This window comes from Cibotium barometz, chromosome 30 (assembly GCF_041138505.1).
Source record: "Cibotium barometz isolate CiBa-2024 chromosome 30, ASM4113850v1, whole genome shotgun sequence".
NCBI classification, from domain to species: Eukaryota; Viridiplantae; Streptophyta; class Polypodiopsida; order Cyatheales; family Cibotiaceae; genus Cibotium; species Cibotium barometz.
In genome coordinates, this window is record NC_141075.1 from 38,820,949 (window position 1) to 38,842,281 (window position 21,333).

Consider the following 21,333-nt stretch of genomic DNA (forward strand, 5'->3'; position numbering starts at 1 on the left):
CCAAAAAGAGGAGAAATGCATAGTCGTATTAGCAAAAAACTATAATGGGGCGCCGATGGCGTGATAAACAAAAGTGAGTGTACAATGATCAATCTAAACAAAAATGCCAAATGGCATAATGAAAGGCCCAAGGAGGGTGTACACTCAAGGCAAAATGACTAAGTGCCAAGATACAAGACTCAAGAGTCAAGAGACTAGGCAAGAGGGTGAAAAGGGTGAAGATCAATCGTGACCTCGTCGGTGAAGTCCTCCATAGGCTGGTCCTCAAGTGGGAGGGGAGGGGGAGGTGGGGGGGACAATGCCTCGGGCACAACCTCAAGCTCCTCTAAAATCTCGGCCCTCTGCTAATCAGAGAGATGTGGGTCCTGCTGTGCCTGCTCCCATTCGGTGAAAGGATCTGCCTTCTTTGTCAAGCCCTTGCAAAGCATTCGCAAGTTGGCACTGACAAACACCAAATCATTTGCACGTTGTACACCAAGGCGGTTCCTCTTCTTAGAGGCAATGTGGCTATAAACTGACCAGAGTTGCTCTAGGCAACTGCTACTGCAAGCCTGTGAGAGTACGCGCACAGCAAATTCCTGCAACTTTGGAGTTTCCGCACCATAATCCTCCCACCAAAGTGCAGACCCTACCTTGAAGCGGTCCGCCTGTGCATCTGCCAAACCAAAAGCCCCCCGCTTCTCTCTATAAATCTGCAATTGGTCCTTGATTGTGCGGCGATCCTCCTCACTAGTGTAAAGGCGATCCAAGGTTTGTCGAAGGCCTTTGCTCACCTCTTTGTCCTTGTGTTGCCCTTTGCCTTGAAACTCAGGATCAACAATGTAGGCAGCAGCATGGAGGGGAGAGTGGTAGGCTTGCCACCTTTTCAAACATAGGGATTTGACCTGTTTATAGTGAGGCTTGACTTTGAACATTGCTTTTAGCTTCTCTGTCATGCGATCCATTGCCTCATACACTTTGCCAATGCATGGTTGAGTGGAATCCACCACCCTAAGGAGATCAATAATCGGTTGCACCATCTCCACAAGCGCCTTGGCCTCCTCCCACCATGCCGCATCATCCGCCCTTTCCCTGCAAAATTTGCCGACCGTCGTGGAAGCCTCTGAAGTGCGTGCAAACTCATCACTGAGGAAGAGTCCCCTCAATGCCCCGCTACATGTACACAAGCGGCCTAGCATGAGAAAGTTGAATGCAAACCTCGTCTCGGAATACTTAAGAAGAGAGAGGCTTGACTTCTTGGAAAACTCGTGCTGCACCCTGTGATGGTTGAGGACAAAGGTCACTATTTTGTTGGCACCCTCAATGACAGGTGCAACCCAATCCAAGGCCCCTATGTCTTTGATAAGGTTGTTGAGGCAATGGGCCATGCAAAAGCACACGGTGATGCGAGGATAAGTTGCTTGGAGAATTGTCCCCGCCGCCCTATTTGCCGGTTCTCCATCCGCACATATGGCAATGACATTCTCCGCCCCCACCGTCTCTAGTGTTGTTGCCCACTCCGCAGCAAGTATCTCGGCACTCTTCCCCGTCCCGGAAGCATCATGGGAGTCGACAAAGTATGTCTCCCCTCGTGAGTAGGCAACAACTCCATGGATGGAGCGCTTTCTAGTGTCACTCCACCCATCAACGACGAGGGTAACACCATTTTCAGCCCATTGCTCTTTCATGTGGTTGGCCGCCACCTCCACGCTTGCCTTCTCCTTGTCAAGGAGAGAGGTGCGGATGGTCTCCGAAGAGGGGGGAACATAAGAGGGTCCATACTCCGCTATCAATTTGCACATGGCCCGAAAGTATGGAGATCTATCCAAAACACCATATGCAAAACACAAACAAAATTCAGATTTTTACCATCATTTAGTCTTTTAAGTTTTAGTCTTTAAAGTTTAAAGTTTAGAGCATGATATTTGAATTTTGAATAGTACATGAGCATAGTGCCAAGGACTTACCGTGCCGCCCGAAATGCTATGTGGTCATGAAAGAAGAATCGTGCCACCGCCATGTCCACCTCCTCTTTCAATTGAGGGTTCCAATTCTCATCAAGCGTACTTTGGCGTCCCCGGGAAGCGGATGCCTCTCTTGATGAACGAGGTACATGCGGCGTTGATGTCCTCACAAAGGATGTGGGGTCGACGCCACTTGAGGATTGCGTTTTGCCAACTCGGCCGCCTCATAAACCACAAGCTTTTCAAGGAGCTCCTTCTTCTTCTCGGCCGAAACCTCCTTGCAAAATTGCACTTCGTTGCCGGGCTCATGCAAGAAGTGAGCACGCACTTTGTGGGCACCGCCGGTTCGCTTGTAGCCGCAAAGCTTACATACCCATGGTCTTGAACCACCCCCTTGACCGTATTGTGAGCACTCTACCTCATCCCACCAACTCCATCGATGTACGGCGGGCCTCCTTCTTCGTGATGGAGCGGGTGTTGAAGTGGTGGAGGCGGCGGCGGACCCGGGTTGAGGAGAGGAAGGGGTTTGAGAAGAGGATGCCATAGTGATAGAGACTAGAGTAGAGCTTGAGATGGATGGTAGAGCTTGAGAAAGAGTCAAGATGGAGAATTGGGATGGAGATGTTGGAGAAGGAGAGCTTGGACAATGGAGAGGGTGAGCTTGGAGAGGGAGAGCTTGGATGTTGGAGAAGGAGAGCTTGAAGAGGGTGAGCTTGGATGTTGGAGAAGGAGAGCTTGGAGAGGGAGAGCTTGAGCCTTGAGCCTTGGGTCTTGGAGAGGGAGAGCTTGGAGAGGAGATGGCTTGAGGAGAGCATGGAGGTCTCTTATATAGAAGAAGGGGAGCCATGTGGGAGAGCTTCAGCCTTGAGGAGGAGTTGCGCATCACCAAACGGCTAGGAGAGACAGCCGTTGAAGCCCCGCCCAACGGTCAAAAACTGCGCAACGGTCAGTTTGACCGTCCCCGTACGGACAGGGAACGCCGTTCCCGGAACGTTCCCGGGACGCGTTCCCGGCGTCCCCGTTGCGCTGTCTGGCTGCCGTGCCCGTCCCTCCGTCCCGCGGGCGTCCCGCCCCCGTCCCAGGCGTTCCCCGTCCCTAGGGTCCATTCCCCCCGTCCCATGTCACTATGACACGGACACAACCGTGGCTCTGATACCAGTTGAATGGAAGATGAAGAGTTAGGGTTAGGTTTCATGTGGGAGACATACACAGAGAGGAAGGGGGAGAGAGAGAGAGAGAGAGTGGGGATAAGTCAACTCATTGTATGATGAGTGTGTGACTCCCCTATCACACATGTATATTTGCACTAGTACACATAGTGCACTTAGTACATTAAAAGTACTAAGTGTACTATGTACTATAACTTATGGGCTTGTACACACTATAAGGGTGGGCATAATGCCTTTACCCCAACATGTTTCTCAGGGTAAGATAAAGGTGTCTCTTAAGTTTTAACAGTTTTGATCAGGCACTTACTTTAGTTCAAAAGAAAGGTCGAAGTTGCTACTTCTCTTGTGGGAAGAGATGACATCTGTCCAAGGATTGTTTGTCCAAGAAGAAGGACAAAACCAAAGGCAAGTCTTCATCTCAGAAAAAGGGCAAAGACACAACACACGACAGTGATACAAATTCTTCTAGTACCGCTTCTAGGGCTCCCAAGGCGCTTCTAGCTTAGGAGAACCCAGATAGTGTACTTCTCTAGTATGCATGCAGTTCCCCCCATGTGCTTCCAACCAGAAGAGGCTTGGGGGTGAGAGAGGGGACTAATTGCACCTCCACTTATTGGTGCATGGGAACCGTGATTCGGAGTTCTAAGCATTAGACATCTCGTAGGACATGGTTATCTTCTATGTAGCAGAGATTATGAACTGGATCTGTTTGGAGTTCATTGTTCGAGGCTTGTGGGACGTGATGTGTTTTCCGTCCACTCTTGGGGATTATGGGCGTGGTGTGTCTGGCAGCTCATCATCTATTCTTGGAGTTCACTGCACATTTGTGTGGGAATGCGTAGCCAAGCAAAGTTACTTGCTGTTCGTGGTGGCATTTTGTTTCGAGCAAACAAGTTGGCAGGTGCTCTCTCCGAGGTGATTCTAGTATTCGCGGTGCTAGAGGGTCCATGGTTGCATCTTCATCAACTTATCTTCTTCACACTCTTGCACACTATGAGCTGCAGAGGGGGTGTTAGAATTAGTGCATCTCAATGTATTGTGTATTTATGGGCTCTACCCATTTTTGGGTATTTTGTTCATTTTCTCATGTTTTAGGAGTCGTGGAGCTATCGGCCAGCTCTATGAGCAGTCAGCCACCTCCCACACTGCACTATATGCTATTATAAAAGGTGATCTTGTCCACAAGCTCTCTCTCCTTTGCTCCTTTTCTCTCTTCTTCAGTTTATACTTGCGCATGTGCATACTCCAATAGTTGGCTACCCCTTGCAAGGCTAGCCTACCTTTGGGGCTGCCTTGGGGCTGGCCTTAGGTCTGGCCCCTTCTACATGCAATGAAACTACATGCTTACTCATGCATCCTATGGCTATGGCTGACATCTACATGTACCTATATGATGAACACTTGCTGAATTCTCCACAGAGGGTTAAGAGGACTGACGTAACACTAACCTCTATGACTGGGACACTGACCTACATAGCTCGTACCTGACATGTCTCGGACTAGGGCTCACAAAGGGGTCACTGCATACGACAAAATATCCTAAAAGGTACTACTTCTATACATGACTCTTGCACTGTTGATAAGCCAGTTTGTCACCGTGTACCACAGTGCATGGGTGCACGTATCATTCCCTCCTGCTTAGCTTAGCAGCAGGTTCATAGCTCCGAGATAGTCTGCCAATAGCTATGGATACTCGAGAAAGAATTCTTAATCTAGCCAAACGGCTTCATGGGTCCCTCGATCTTTGAACTTTGTATAAAATTGGTGAAAACGTCATCCAGAATCATGCTTCCAACGATGTAGTAGGATCTGCTCAGCTTTGGTAAGAGCTCTTTGACGGACTCAATGATAGCTGAAAAAGTTTTTGTCATCTTGTTAGTCTCCATGGAAGGAGAGATCATCCTCGTGAGAAGGGATGAAAATCTTCGACCGAAGGCTGCCTCGTACAGAGTTCTGCCAACACTGGATGAGTGAGTGTCATTGAGAATCGCCTGTACCAACGGGAGATGAAGCTCCTACTTCGATTGCTAATCATGGCCGTATGCTTTAAGCACATTGAAAGCCTACTGATTGTAAATCTCGATTTGGCCATCGGTTTGGGGATGGAATGCACTGGACAATTGCAATTTGGTACCAAAGTTGTCAAACAAAGCTCGCCAGAAGTGATGTAAACTTTGGATCCCGATCTAAAGTAGTGGTCCGTGGCAAACAACAAACTGGATATGAATGTCCGAGAAAAAGCCGGGCTATATCTTCTGTTGTGGCCATCTGCTTGCATGGTCATACATTGAGTATTTCGAGATCTAGTAGATACGGGAAGGGGTCCAACAAAATCCATCGAAATGTCGTGAAACGGACCCTCAAGAACAGGTAATGGCTGAAGCAACCCTGCCTCTTTGGTATGCGGTACTTTCACTTTTTGACAAATGAAACATGCGGAAACATAGTTGTACACATCCCTACACATCTTCGGCCAATAAAACGATCTTTGTAACTTCTCCAAGGCATTGTTGATCTCCCAATGACCACCAACAAGTGAATCATGGGCATCATGGAGGAGTGCCGGTCTTTTCTCCCTGAGAGCACATAGTCGACCCTTGTGAAAGAGCCAACCGTCCTGAATGGTATAATGACCCGGTTCTGAATAAAGGGCCATACTGTAAGGAGTTCCAAATTCTGGACAATCTATATAACGTGTCTTCATACTGTCTAAAACTTTTCCTTGCAGTGGACTCCTGTACTATCTGAATACTACCTTTGCAACTCAGAGCATCTGCTACGAGGTTGTTCTTACCCGGTACATACTCAATCATTCTGCCAAACCGTTGGAACAACTGACTCCACTAGTGTTGGCTATCGCTCCACTAGGCACTTGGCATAGTTTATATGCCACTTCAAGGCATGGTGGTCTGTCTTCAGAGTAAATTCCCTTCCATAAAGAAAAGATTTCCACTGTTTCAAGGCTGTGATAACCCCTAGCAACTCTTTGTCATAGACAGAATAATTTTTTAATGCATCATTTAACTTTCTACTGTAATACGCCACGGGTCTTCCTTCTTGTTGCAAAACTACTCCTATGGCGAGATTATTGGTATCGGTGATCACCTCGAACGGATCATTCCATGATATGCGTTTAAGGATTGGGGCTTCAAAAGCCACCTTTTGCAAAGCAAAGAACACCTCCAAAGACTTACCTGTGACTAAAACTTTCTGTCTTCTAGTCTTCAATCCCTTGAGCAAATATGTCAATGGTGCTGCAAGGTTAGAAAACGATCCATATGTGAGCTATATGCTTGGTACAAGCCCACAAAGAACGTATCTCTTAGGCTGTCTTTGGAACGTCCCAATCGAGAATTGCCTTTATCTTCTCAGGGTCAAGGCGAACGCCGTCGGAACCGATCATATAGCCCAGATATTGAACGTCTTGAACTCCAAATACGCTCCTCTTTGCATTAATGTAGAGTTTGTTGTCTCGCAAAAGCTGCAAGACCTTTTGCACATCTTTTACGTGCTGTTCTGCAACGGCAAAAAAATCAGAATGTCATCCAAAAAAACGAAGACATATACCAATGAGTACAGCGAAGACTCATAACATTATCTTGTTGAATGTCGTCGGTGCATTGGTCAGAGGCATGACCACAAACTCATAATGACCTCGTTCTATTCGAAAGGCCGTCTTTGCGATATCGGCCTCGAAAATTTTGACTTAATGATAGCCACTTTTGAGGTCGATCTTGGTGAAGTACTAAGCACCGTTGAGTCTTTCAAGGATGTACTCATTCCTTGGCATAGGGAACTTACTTTTCAATTGTCAATTGTTCAAGGCTCGGTAATCCACACAGAGACGTGCGGTCTTATCTTTCTCCTACACGAAAAGAATCGGTGCGGCAAATGGACAAGAGGAAGGCCTAAGCAACTGTGCTAGTTGCATCTCCAACTCAGCTTCCAACGCCTTGGAAAGACGATACGGAAACTTACTGGGTGGCTCACCTCCAAGTACCAAATTTATACGATGGTCTACAAGACGAGAGGGTGGAGGTCTTGGTGGAAGATCATCCCTCAACATGATGTCTTGAAATTGCTGGAGGAGGCCTGTCATCTATGACTCTGATGGAGTCGCGGTGGATGTCGCTATCTGCCGTGGGCAGACATAGATCATCGCACACTCAGCTCCCTTTCTAATAGCTCTACTAGCTTGAAGATGGGAAATAACTGGAATACCTTGAATGCTCCGATCCCTGCGGATAATAGAAGGCTCGGGCAAACCTTTGACGATCATGAAGGTGTCCTGCCTCCAATTAGGAATGGACTCATACTAGCGGAACCACTGAATTCTAAGGATCGTGTCACACCCGAGAAGGAACGAAACGATGAAGTCCCTCTAACACTGGGCCTTCTGGACTATGAAGGTGAACTATTGAGCTTTCTGGGAAAAATCGGCATGTAGGCTAGGAGTAAACCCATCCACGTCCAAATGATACAGCATAAGGTCACATTTCATCTTGGACGCCAACTACGGAGAGATGGCAACTTCGAAACTGCCCATGTCGAAGAGAACAACAAATTGTTGCCCCTTCGCTGTCACATAAGCTCGAATAAGATCTTTCTAATGCTCCTCAAGTCCGCCCTCTTGCTTATCATCGAATACCACTGCGGGTACCGCACTCAAAGTGGGCAAAAGTTGAACAGCATTGGTGGTTGAGGGCGGGGGTGGAGGGGGTGGTACAGCTATGGCAGTAGTCACTATAGAGGCTGGTTGTTTGCTTTTTTCCACTTGCCATTTGGTACAATCCTTGTTGGCATGTCCCGTGTGGTAGCAGAAAAAACTTTCCGCTTGCCATTTGGTACAATCCTTCTTGGCATGTCTTGTGTGGTAGAGCAGAAAAAACAACGGTTCTCTTTGAGGTACCGCTCCTTCTCATCTAACTATAAGAATCCTCCAGTAAGGCTCTCCTTAATCTTTTCTTCAGGGATCTTCTTAGGTCCATCTTGTCGCTCCTTCCCACTAAACGAGCTATTCTGACATTTCTTCTTTTGATCCTTGTTGTTTGGAGCCCCCTTACCTCACTCCTGGTTAGACGCCTAGTTCTGTTGGGTGACCTGCGTCTGCTACTACTGAGGTTTGGGGGTGACAGGAGCGGTCTTGGGCTTGCCTCCATTGAGCATCATCTCATGATTCTGCGCAAGAGTCAAAGCCCTGTCATAACTCTGGGGTTCAAAATTTCGAACAGGGAACCAAATGTTTGGATCCAATCCCCGAATGAACTGCTTGAGCTCCTCCTCCTCCTCCGAGTAGGTGAGCACAGGGAAACCGTTCTAGGTGAGTTTGTAGAATGTATTGCAGAGGGAGAAACCTTGTCTTCAAATTGGACACAAAGGTGTCCCAATCATAGTCCGATAAGCCAATGTAAGGATCTGTGTGTAAACGGGACCAATGTTGCCATTAAGTGACCGCATCACCTATGAGGTGCAGAGCCGCCAAATGGACTTTTTGAGTCTCTCTGATTTTGGAAAGTGGAAACTGGGTAACAAACTGGTGAATAAAATTGAGTCACAATGTGACATGTGAGGGATTGACCATAGTAATCACAACCTTAGGCTAACTAAACTTCACTTAATGATGTTTAAGAGATAGACAATTAGTGTCAATGCAATGCAATGCAACTGTATTAGATGGATGGGTTACAATGAGATCTAAACAGATTCATGATGCTGTCCTAGATGAAGATCCTTCTCAGGATGAGAGGAATAGGATGAATGTTGATGATGAGGACTATTCCTTGCTCCAATGCTGAGATCCACCCTTCGATGCCGGCTTCCCTCTATGTAGGAGGTAGGAACGATGAACTATGTGCTGAATATGCTGGCTAAACTGCTGATCTGCTTCTCCCTTGCTCCATGGATGAGAAACGATGAGGAGAGATGAGATAATGGACTGAATATGCTGTGCTTCTATTTATCTGCTGAGATGTTGCTGGTCGGGTACCTTTACTGCAGTCAGCTAGCCTTCTGTTCCTTCACGACTTGCAATAAATGCTCTAAACTGCTGTCGGCTGCCATAAATTCCCACGACCTGATGCTATTAAATGTCCTAGATGCTATGGACTACTTTATGTGCTGAAGATGGTGCTGAAACAGCCCCATACACATGCTTATGCTGATATATGCCTGAGTAATACTAGGATTAATGCTTAAATGTCTTGCTTAATGTTTATGGATGCTTGATGATGCCATGCCACTTGTACACCTGATGGGTGTGCACGTGACATTCCCCTCTACTAAACTGTTGCTGGGTGGTATACATGGCAACCTTTTGGCTCCTCTGTTGATCCTTCTCCACTGAAACCATTGCCCCCTTCTGACTTCTTCTGTCGGGACTAAGGTCAACTGTTGGAGTTGAATTCTTTGAGCCAAAAACTTGTCTACTGTGGGAACTGAATGGCAAATGCTGCTAAAACTGCTTGGAAATACCTGAGTCACCCCTGACCTATCTGTGGAATCCTTTCACACACCATCTCCGTCGTTCCTCAACCTCTGAACCTCCTGAGGCGATGTTGGAGCAAACTTCCGTCTTCTTATGTGAAAGAGAACCCCTTGCTATTGCCAGTTGAAGCCCAAAACTTCATTTAGTCCTTTGATGATGGATGTCATTCTTCCCCAGAGAACTCATGGGCAAAACATGTATTCCTTGCAGATGCAAGATTGTCTGCTAGGATGACTGCTATGCAAGCCATGTGCAACCCTATATGCTGTGCAAGAATGCAAATGGATGGGTTACTGATGCATGCCTAAGGGGAAATCCTAAGGATGGCCTGCAAGATTTTGAGAACTGGGTTTAACTGTGCAGAAGCGATTAACATGATGACTAATTGAATGAATGATGGAATGAAAATGATCTAAGGCTGGTTACCCTGTAAGGCTCTGATACCAATGTGACATGTGAGGGATTGACCGTAGTAATCACAACCTTAGGCTAACTAAACTTCACTTAATGATGTTTAAGAGAGAGACAATTAGTGTCAATGCAATGCAATGCAGCTATATTAGATGGATGGGTTAAAATGAGATCTAAATAGATCTATGATGTTGTCCTAGATGAAGATCCTTCTCGGGATGAGAGGAATAGGCTGAATGCTGATGGTGAGGACTGTTCCTTGCTCCAATGCTAAGATCCACCCTTCGATGCCGGCTTCCCTCTATGTAGGAGGTAGGAATGATGAACTATGTGCAGAATATGCTGGCTAAACTGCTGATCTGCTTCTCCCTTGCTCCATGGATGACAAACACTAAGGAGAGATGAGATAATGGACTGAATATGTTGCACTTCTATTTATATGCTGAGATGATTACCTTTACTGCAATCGGCCAGCCTTTTGTTCCTTCACGACTGCCCTAGATGCTATGGACTACTTTATGTGCTGAAGATGGTGCTGAAACAGCCCCATACACATGCTTATGCTGATATATGCCTGAGTAATACTTGGATTAATGCTTAAATGTCCTACTTAATGTTTATGGATGCTTGATGATGCCATGCCACTTGTACACATGATGGGTGTGCACGTGACAACCAAATGGTCGCACTTGCTGTCGTACTTGGTGATCGATGAGGCACATCGTTCGTGGTTCGCCTTCGCTTCGAGCTCCACCCGCAATTGCTCCTCTTTGGCCTTGCGTTTGGCTTTCTCTACCAGTTGTTCGGCTAGTCTTGCTTCACGGTCTCGCTCTTCCTTTTCAATCATCCATCGACACCATTGTTCCATTGAGGAACTTTGTTCTTTAGGTGTCTCCTGGACGGCCAAGGTTGCCTGTAATTTTGGCAATTTTCTTTCCATTTGCATTCTTTCGAGTTGAATCTAGAGTTGCCTTATTTGCTCCTTTAGCTTCTAGTTGTCTTCGTCTTCTTTTTGCGAAAGCATTTCTTCGAATGGTTCTTCTTTAGTGATGTGTTGGGAGCTTGATGCCATTGTGGATGGGCGAGTGGTTTTTCCCGATCTCAGCTTTACAATCCTCACCCTAGGTTGCTTGGTTGAATCACGTCCCAAGCTTTGATACCAATGTAGCATACACCGAGCTAGGACCGTGTGAAACAACGAAGCCTTTCTTTATACCTGAGTTTAGTGAGTCTTTAGCAATCCTTTAAAACAACATACATGAATCTGCTAGAGATGTAGTAGAGACGACACCAAATGGGGTCTCAAATTACCCACTGAAGTTGTGAGTAGTCGGCCAGCTCACTCCCTTCACTATAAAAGGGGCCTCACATAATCACTTGATGTAGTTCAATCCCAAGCACAAGTTCAACACTTTCCTGCTGGCTATTGCAATTGTAAAGCTTCATGATATAATTAGTGATCTTGTCCACAAGCTCTCTCTCCCTTGCTCCTTCTTCTCTCTCTTGTTCAGTTTATGCTTGCGCCTGTGCAGCCTCCAACAGTTGGCTACCCCTTGCAAGGCTAGCCCACCTTTGGGGCTAGCCTTAGGTCTGACCCCTTCTACATGCAATGAAACGTCATGCTTAACCATGCATCCTATGGCTATGGCTGACATCTACATGTACCTATATGATGAACACTTGCTGAATTCTCAACAGTGGGTTAAGAGGACTGACCTGACACTGACCTCTATGGCTGGGAGACTAACCTACATAGCTTGTGCGGCATGCCTGACGTGTCCCAAACTGGGGCTCACAAAGCGGTCACGGCATACGACAAAATATCCTAAAAGGTACTACTTCTATACATGATTATTGCCCTGTTGATGAGGCAGTTTGTCATCGTGTACCACAGTGCATGGGTGCACGTGACAGAAAGGGGCTGGACAGTAGCAAACAGTCCACCAAAACTTGCCAGAAAACACCCACAAAGATGGTAGATCCATCGAAGAAGAGGCGGGCTAAAGATGCCACAAGTCTATGATGCTCCACATGCAAAGAAGAGGACCACCAACTGCTGTCCAGGGCTTTGCTCCAAACACCAACACCGCGGAAACCCATGACAGCCCCATCCAAGCGAAGGAAAGGCTGAAACACCACGAGCAAGAAAACCTTCACTCTGCTGCCCAGGGCTGAACACAACCCACGCACCACCAGCAACAGCACCAACGGATGGAGAAGATAGCCGGAGGAGAAGAAAAGGCAACCCCAAGCAGGGAAACGCAGCCACCAAAGTTGAACCCCCAAAGAAAAAACACAGCCACCAATGTGAAAAATGCAGTCTTCAGGATGAAAACTCAGCAGCCAGATGGGAAAACGCAGCAGCAAAATGCACCAAACTGAAAATGCAGCACCTTCTTGCTCCAAAAAAAACGCATATCTTCATACAGATGAGGAAACTCACTGCCGCCTTGAAGTGCCGGTCACCTAAGCAACTGATACCATGATAAAGTTGCACAAAGTAGAAGCAAAACATAGGAGAGAGGGAGATCAAAGGAAAGAGAGAGAGAGAGAGAGAGACATCAGACAATGAACATCATGTTATGTAGCAAGAGGCTTTTACAATGGCAATATCAGCCAGCAAATGGTGTAGAACATGTGCCTGTGAATAGGTTAGATGATTGACAAGTGAATATGGGGCCCCTTTTATAGTGATGCTAGGAAGTTGGCCGACTGCCCTAGGAGCTGCCAACAGTCCACTGCATTCCCCAAATACACTAAGATGCACAATTTCTAACACCCTTATGGGCTGGCCCATAGATATGTCTACAATGCAACTACATGCTTGCTAACGCAAGACCTAGGCTAAGGTTGACTTCTACATGCACTAATCTGATGAATTCTCCAAGTGGGTTAAGAGGACCAACTCCAGACTGACCTCTGCGGCTCGGAGACTGACCTACGTAGAAAGCTCGTGCCTGACTATCCCTGGACTGAGGGCTCACAATGGGGTCACGGCATACGACAAATATTCCTAGAAAAAAGTATTATTCTATACATATGTTGCACTCATGATCATGCCAATGTGTTACTGTGTACCCTAGTGCAGGGTACACGTGACAGTCTTGGTCCACACATCATGCCTCCTCATCCCTCTGTCAGCTGCTACCACTCAATCTTGCAGTTTTATCTGCTTCAAAGCAGGGATTAGCCATGCACGTGACATCCCCTCCTGCTAAACTTGATGACGGGATTCCAACCTTTGACCTTGGATGACTGTCATCATTGCTTTGTCTCCACATGGACTCCCAAACTTGTCATCCTTCCCTTCCTGGCAACCTTTTTCACTAAAAACCTTGCCCTATCTCTGATTCCACTCCAAATCTGATGTAGAGATCTATGCATCTATTCGACTTTGTTCCCTTGCCTTCTTGCCATGTTCTTGAACACAACATGAATCCTTCTTCTTGAAATTGATCCTCGCACCCTTGGCTCCACCCCTGATGGATGAACTTCATCCGTTGGAGTGCTACATAAAAGCCTTTTGGACCCAGGCAGGAAACACAGTCACAAGAGATTTTTTCTCCATGACAACCTTCATCACTGCCGAGATGACCCCTCATGGCATTGGTGGCCTTGGGAGACCGGCCCCTTAACCCAACGTCAGTGGGATCCCGGAGAGTGGGTATTGTGCAATCCCTCCAACAAGGGCACCCAACATCCTCGTCTTTCAGTACAATGCCAAGTTGGGACATTGCAACTTACTTTAGGAGCTTGATGGCACTCCCGCAGCTTCCTCTTTGTGGCAATCTCTCGCACCTCCCACGGTTTCCTCTTGAAATTCTGGAAACAGGCATAGGAGAGTTATCAGCCGTGAAAGATGACCCTCTTCGTGTGGCTTCTAGCCCACCACAGCCTCACAATCAACGCTTGGCTTGCTATTCCGGGGCGCTTGGCTCTTTGTAATTGCTGCAGAGCTCTGCAGGAGAGTGCAACATTGCCCTAAGGATTACCCAAAGACACAGCAGATCTAGTGGCGAGTTGTCTGTTTGTTCATTTCTGCTCAGCAGAGACCGTTCAACACATCTAGACGGACATCATACCATCTCTTTGAGGGAGATGGAAGCACCTCATTGGCGACTTCAACAAGATGCAACAACTCCATGCAACGTTTCTACTCATGTAGAGTAGAAAGCCAGGGCCCACTGAGCTATTGGACCAGACCACCCGACGTAGCACTTCAGGCCCCCAATGTGGCTCTCCCTCCTCCCACGATGTAGCCTCCCTCTGAGAGCCGGCAGCTGGACAGGGAGACCCACCTCTATCTTTCAATTTATACCATGTACTTGTTGTTCTCCATATGAGAGCAGCTCTGTAGTTTGCTTGTGAACATTTTTTCTTTTAAGTCTAATGAAGAATATTTTCAACAACAAAAAAAAGACAATCTCCTTTTGAGCACCTGCTCCCACGCAAGGACAACCACTACTCCCCATCTAAACCGTCTTTGAAATCCTCACGGGCTGAGGAGAGGCCCTCTAGGGCCCACATCCTTTTTACTTAGCCATGCGCATTGCCTCTTGGAACATCTGGGTGGTTTGAGAGCACACCTGAGCCTCAACATCAACTCTGTCATTCCACCAGATCAACTCACTCACTCCAGCTCTCCACCAAAGTGGGTAGCTTTCTATTCACGGCATAATGTTCCCTCGTGATCTTTGCTCTGAATAAAGGGTTGCCCCCATACTGCCCAGGGTGCTCTATCATCTCCTAGAGGTCCCCTATAGGCGTGGTTATAGTTCAAAGGGACCCATAAGCTGCCCATTGGCATGTGGATCGATTTTGACCATTGGCCAACCACCATAAGTGCAATCAATCTATTGAGAGGTTATTTGACTCATTCTCCATCAGCAACCATTGTTGGTTAGATATTTTGTTTTCAAATGTTTTCATTTGCTCACTGTGCTTTGCAAATCAGCGATGGAAGATCAACCCCAAGCTTGTCCTTGAAATAATCCTTTTTGGTGATAAAATACAAGCAGGGGCACCAGGTGGGTATGCAGGGTGGGTGGGGAGGCAGGGAGGCGGGCGGGGTGGGGAACGTGCAATCTTCGGCCCCCACGCAGGGTTGGTCTTAATTTGTCTCTTGGCTCATTCTAGTGCTCTGTACATGGATTTAAAAAAAATTGTGTGTGGTTAAACCTAGTGGTCCATTCCATTTTAAGTGATTAATTACATTAATAGTTAACTGCTCCAAGATCCGCCCACAGCAAGAGCTAAAAAGTGCATTCATAACTGAGCCCAATAAACATAAGCCTAACCTCATTGATGAAGTCAGGCTAGTTATGCCCTTTGGGCACATAACACTATGTTGCATTGCAAAGGTGACCCCACAAAAGAGGGGGAACCAAGTACAGAAAAAACGGTTGACACAGGCAGCCTACGTAGCTTAATGCATTAAAAAACACTTTAATCTGCAAATTGCATTGATTAAAAAAATGCTAACACATTTACGGCAGTGAACATTTAATAAAAACCCCACAATAAGAATAAATATAAAGGAAGATTGCCACTATACCTTCTGTTCATAGAATGAATCGTCTTCTAAAAGATCACTGGTCACAGAAAAAGCATTGCAGTGTGTTTTGGGATCATCATTAAGTTCATCATCAGACTGCATTGTCTTCCCAAGCATAAAATGACTGAATGTTTTTAGGTCATTCTCAGAAGCAAACTCCGACCAAACATCAATGCTTTGACAGAGCAAGCCCCATCTTGCTACTGGCAGTGTTTGGTTGTTGAGGCTACCAACCACCTTGTTCCAGCTCACTTTGAGAAAGTATGATGTTCCGTCCTGCTGCAGATCCCCTTTGGCAGATACGTTCTTCTTTGTAAGCCTCTTGCCTTCAATGGGTAGATTAGTAATCCACCTTATCAAAAAGCTAGTAAGAGAAGAAGCTTTGCGCCTAAGCTTCTTGCAATGTTTTTGCAAATCCTGTCTATCAACTTCATGTAACACATTTCCTCCTCCAATATCATCAACTGGCTGAATTTCCACACTCTTCTCACCCTGATTCTTTTGAGACCTATGTAAGGCTGACAGCTGTGTTTGATCTAACAAGAAATTAACCGCTTTGATTTGCCTCTTTAAATCAGCAACACTGTGCACTGCAATGCAATGGAGTGTATACTGCAAAGGTTCAACATTCTTTTGTCCTGTTTCCGCAAGCCACTGTTCAATACCACACAAAACATCCAGAACAGAAACAGCCCCTTTCCTTGCACAGGAAAAAAATCCGTCCTTGCATATCAAAGGTTCTACATGAGTAAAGTCTCCCGTGAAATATACCAGTGTGGGGTCATTGATTGCTGTGCTGGCTTTTCTTGCCAGCTTGGGAGGCATTAAACTGACACATTGTCTGTGCAACCTCTTGATTGACATAAAAAGGCGGAGGATGAATTCCCAACTCAGCAAAACAGTAGTACTGTCATTGCACAACTCATCCTCTCCATTTGCCTGAGAAAAGCAGCTTTTGAGGTCTGCTTTTGTGTTACCACCATTTTTTAAGTTTGAAAGAGATAGACTAACATACTTCGCAACTATGTTTCCACCACTGACAGTACTGTCCACTAGAAAGCCTAGCAAGGGACTTACAACCCCATCCATCAAAGCCCTCAATGACATCCCAACTTGTATGCTATTGAATGCTGTGACATTCTCATGTTCAAGAATGCAAATATAAATCTCTGTGAGAACCTTAATTGCAGCTTGTCGCATTTGATGATGCTTGAGTGTAGTTTGTACAGCAGGTGTCTCTACGTTTTTCAAGGTTTCCTCCATGTCTTTCCTTAGTAAGCTCATGAAGGAAGCTATTTGACCTTCAGGTACTTCTTTCATCACGACAGCCATTGTTGCCAGAAAATTCGGGGAGAGAAAAATCGACTCTAATGCTTTTTTCTGAAGCTTGACTCTAAAAGATAAGGGGAGGGGATGTTCCGAATTTGTGATATGCCTTATGAAATCACATAAAGTGAACACAGCACGATCGATCTGGCAGAAACACAGAATGTAAAGACAGTAAGACCTCTTTTTAAAATGAAGCACCCCCCTATGAGATTAACTAAACGTGCTTGTTAACATTTTGAATTCCAAACTGCTACCCAAAAGCTTTAAAAAGACACAAACTCGTAGCTAAGCATAAAAACGCTTTTGCAAAGGGACAAGACTCTACTCATACTCCCACCACCTGTATCAACAAAAAGTGAATCATACATGATCTGGCTTGTGCACAATCCTCACAGCAAGGACAGCAAGAACAGGACTTACAGGTTTGTGCTCAAATCGGAATTTCTTCTCAGTAAACAGCCAGAAAAAACATACTTCTTAAACAATGAAAGATCTGAAGGAAAAGCAATGCCATCTGTTTTACACAGACGAAAAATGAGAGATCTGTGGGTTGGGGGGACATTAAACAAGAAGGGGTCTGTAATGTGGAAATGGCAGGTGACTACCCATGCAAACACACCCCTTCGAGGCCAAGGTAGAATGTATGCGTCGCATCTAAAATGCACATCGCCTCAATGGCACTTCATGACAAAGACACTTGAATTACTCTATTCTCTATAGGAAAAGGCTGGCTGACCTGCCTTAATTCACCAAAAGTTTCCATCATTTGTGAAGCTAAAATCACTGCATTTTCGGCAACACGATACACTTCTATAGCATTCCTTATATTTTTTTCTAAAGCAAACTGCAATGCAGCAGCAGAGAAAATTATCATCCATATGTCCTGCAAGTCATGCTCAAGGACCCTGTACTCCAGCTCCAAAACATGACCAATACCCAAGATTGATTCTTTTGTCACTGCCATCAGCAAGCATTGGGCTTCCTCACTCCATTGACTCTTTGTGTTTCCTGAGGCTGTCTCAATGTAAGACTGTAGCAGAGACATACTAAAACGAATGAAAATAGTATATATGTTTTTCATAAAGCTTAAATGTGTAAGAGTTGGTGTGTCTTCTGTTGGCACGTACACGTGCTCTTCTTTTGCCACCACTAGAAGATTATTGGTAGCGGTCAGTAAAGACTCAGCTTTACTGAGTTTCACAATATTTAACTCGTTGTTCATAAAGCAGAAAGGTGCAGAATCCTCAAAATCCTTCAACAATGGAGAAACAAGCTCTGCAAACATTGCAAAGAAGCCACTTCTCTCGGTATCTTTTTTTCCTTGGCCGCGATCCAAGCCTGAATCAAGGCCCTGACCTGGCAGTTGTTCCTCTGAGTAAGTCAATTTTTGAGAAGAGAAATTCTTTGAAGCTTGCTTACTCTTTACACCAAGTAGGGTTGAGGACTTTGAAACTTCCTGAGCTTTAAACTCTCGAATATAAGTCCTGAATATCCAAGCCACAGATCCTAAAGTCGAGACTTTCCCTTCATTTACAAAATGATCTAGCTGCTGAAAAAGCAACTTGTGATAGCTCAAGAAGGAAGCCAAAACACGTGTTGCCTTCCTGCTGTTGGACTGCTCTTCCATTTCCTTCGTAACTGCATCATTGCACAGTCCACCAGCTTGCTTTGACAATTTGCACACATTGAGATAACCTCCTATATGGGATGGATGAAACAAGCTATACTTCAGTATATCTTCAACAGCATTCAACAACTTCTTTTTCTCTGCAGTATGGCAAGGGTCCATGCTTCCGTTTTCTGCTATGCCAAGATCCACAAATAAGCTAAGAAGACTCTCCAGCAATTTTTCCACGACAGCTTGGAAACCCTTACGAGGGTTCGGTGATGACTTCAAGAATCTAACAAAGCCTCTGCATATAAAAAGTGTGAGCTGAAACAGTGCACTTGTCCCATCTGTAAAACTGACCCAACTCTTCGGACGTGTGTATATTACAGAAGCAATCTTTAAACATGACATTGCAGAAGAAACCCACAAATCCAGTTTTGGCCTAAATGACCCCTCATAGGCACATAATAGTAGCTTGACAACATCAAGTAGCACTAGGAAGAAAGATTCTGTAAAGCCTCTTGTTCCCTTCTTAGCGCTGTTAGTGAACAGTCCATATCCGGAAAGCACAATGCTCACCTCCTCAAGTACACGAGAAAGAGCTTGCATAATGCCTAAAGAAATGAGACCGGCTTTCCACTGAATACCTGAAAATAAACACCATTTCAGGACAGCCCAGTATCTCTCATCTAAATGTGCTGGAACCGTGCTTTGTTCCAGGGAGCTGCTCTCAATAGCCTTTTCCTTCCGATCCCTAGGAGAATACAGAGGGTTAGCTTTGGAGGCCCTGATTATCAACATCTGCACCCAATCAGAAAGAGACGCAACAAAATGCGAAGCGGGGACCAGTCCCCTTCCAAAAGAGAGCCCAGCTTGCCCCGCAGTTGTTGAAAGCCTCTGCCAATCCTCAACAAAATCGAATGCCAGTTGAATTTTCCTGTACAAACCGAGGGGAATGATGTTGAATTCTGTTACACTGATGAAGCCAAGAGAAAGGTCTTACAACAGATGTAAAAGCTCCACAGCATGTCACATAAGTTTTTTGTACATTGAAAAAGCCAGGAAAAGGCAACAGGCCAAAATTACTAGGGTATAACGCATATGAATAATATTTGCAGAGCTCTGTAGCCTTGTGTTTTTAATACTTATCTGTATGATGAATGCTTAAATGCTTTCTAATCAAAATTATTTAAAACAAGAGCTACTATGGCCAAAAAGCGAAACCCATCTTGAAGAATTTTCAGAAGACTTCAAAGCTCTAAGATGCGATTTTAAGATGGTGAGGTCAAAAAGCAAAAAAGAAACACCTATCTTGAGGCTCTTCACGATTCCTGATGACTCTCAGGAGCTGGAGGAGAGGGGTTGAATCGTTCACTGTAGCAGATGATTTGTAGGCTGATTCGTCATCTTCTTCTTCTGCTGCTGCTGTTCTTTCTGTCTCAGAGGTTTCAAGCTTCCGGTCCTTTTTCTTCTTCTTCTTCTTCTTCTCTTTACTGTTCCTTAACACAAAGCCATTAGGGTAAGCTTGTTGTCCTGTGTGAGAGCTCCCCTGTGAACATCGCTTCCTCTTTCGTGGCGAAAGCATCTGCTGCGAGCTTGTATCGTCTTCGTCAGCTCCCATTTCCGCACAACACGAAGGTTTTCGCGCAAACTATTATGTTGTTAAGGACTATAAGTATTAGGTTTCTATTTGGTAGTGTATTTTTCTCTCGTTGAATATATTTATTATATTTATAAGCACCCATAATGCTTTTCTCTCTAATTAGTTCGTGCCATTAAAAAGTCGAATATGCTTTATTTTCATTTTGTTGAGTTAAAGGTAATTTAAATTGTATCAAGTCAAAAGGTATCTCCCAAAAAAAATGTTTGCAAATGTTGATCTCTCACTCTCTCTTTTGCGAACAAAATCTGTTCTTACGTAGCTCTACTTTACGGTAGCACTCACCTCTCTCTCTTTGTCGTCCACAAGAGGAAGTCTTTGATCCACTAGCAAAGAGGGTGTTGCTCTCTTTCTTCTAGAGCAAAGGAGTCAGGGTTACAAACTCTCTCTCTCTCTCTCTCTCTCTCACACACACACACACACACACATTAGTGCTTCTATGGCATGATGGGGATGCGTCCCTATAGACTATGTGATTAGCACATAAGTGGGCCATAGCCTACTTATGAGGGGTATATGAGGGGTGGGATCCTTTTTATAGTGTGTATGCACAAAGAGAGAGAGGGAGTAAGCACCGAAAATGCTTTTCTCCCATTGATTAATTAGCTAGTGCATGTGAACCAAAGGAGGGAAGTCAAATATGCTTTATTATAAAAAATAATAATACAAAGGTTTGCACTATTGAGTTAAGGTTAATTTAAGCACTATAAAATAAAAAGGTATCTCCCAAAAAAAAAACATGTTTACAAATGTTGATCTCTTGACTCTCTTCTCTGTTCTTCTTGTATAGCTCTAATTTGTGGTAGCACTCACCTCTATGCCTTTGTCACACATAGGAGGAAGAAGTCTTTGATCCAGTAGAGGGTTCATTGCTCTCTTTCTTCTAGAGCAGCAATGTCTCTTACGGGAGTCTCGTACCAAGGGGGTTGTCACCTTAGGCAGGGCTAAGGTGACAACCCCCCTCTCGAAGTCTCTTACAAGGGTTCGTTGCTCTCTTTCTTCTAGAGCAGCAAAGTCTCTTACGAAGGAGTTGGGTTTACAGCCAAGGAGGAAAAGGGAGGGGGGTTGTCACCTTAGGCAGGGCTAAGGCTAAGGTTGGCATTAATTGATGCACATCACAGAAAGGTGACTAGGTATACAATACATAATTAATAGCTAGATTAAATGGTAGTCT

The 21,333-nt window shown here is 45.3% G+C and overlaps 1 protein-coding gene across 2 annotated transcripts in view; it reads right to left on the reverse strand.

Annotated features, from left to right (window-relative positions):
- The window catches only part of LOC147621464 (Urb2/Npa2 family protein), a 77,570-nt gene extending 57,373 nt beyond the window's left edge, over positions 1–20,197 (reverse strand). For both annotated transcript variants that reach the window (XM_086824205.1, XM_086824206.1), the window contains exons 1-3: positions 19,807–20,197; positions 17,627–19,436; positions 15,562–17,034 (exon numbers count right to left, since the gene is read on the reverse strand). In XM_086824205.1, coding sequence (XP_086680331.1) covers positions 15,562–17,034; positions 17,627–19,436; positions 19,807–20,120 — 3,597 coding nt within the window. In that variant the 5' untranslated portion in view covers positions 20,121–20,197. The remainder of the gene's footprint in view (positions 1–15,561; positions 17,035–17,626; positions 19,437–19,806) is intronic.
- Between the last annotated feature and the right edge of the window lie 1,136 nt (positions 20,198–21,333).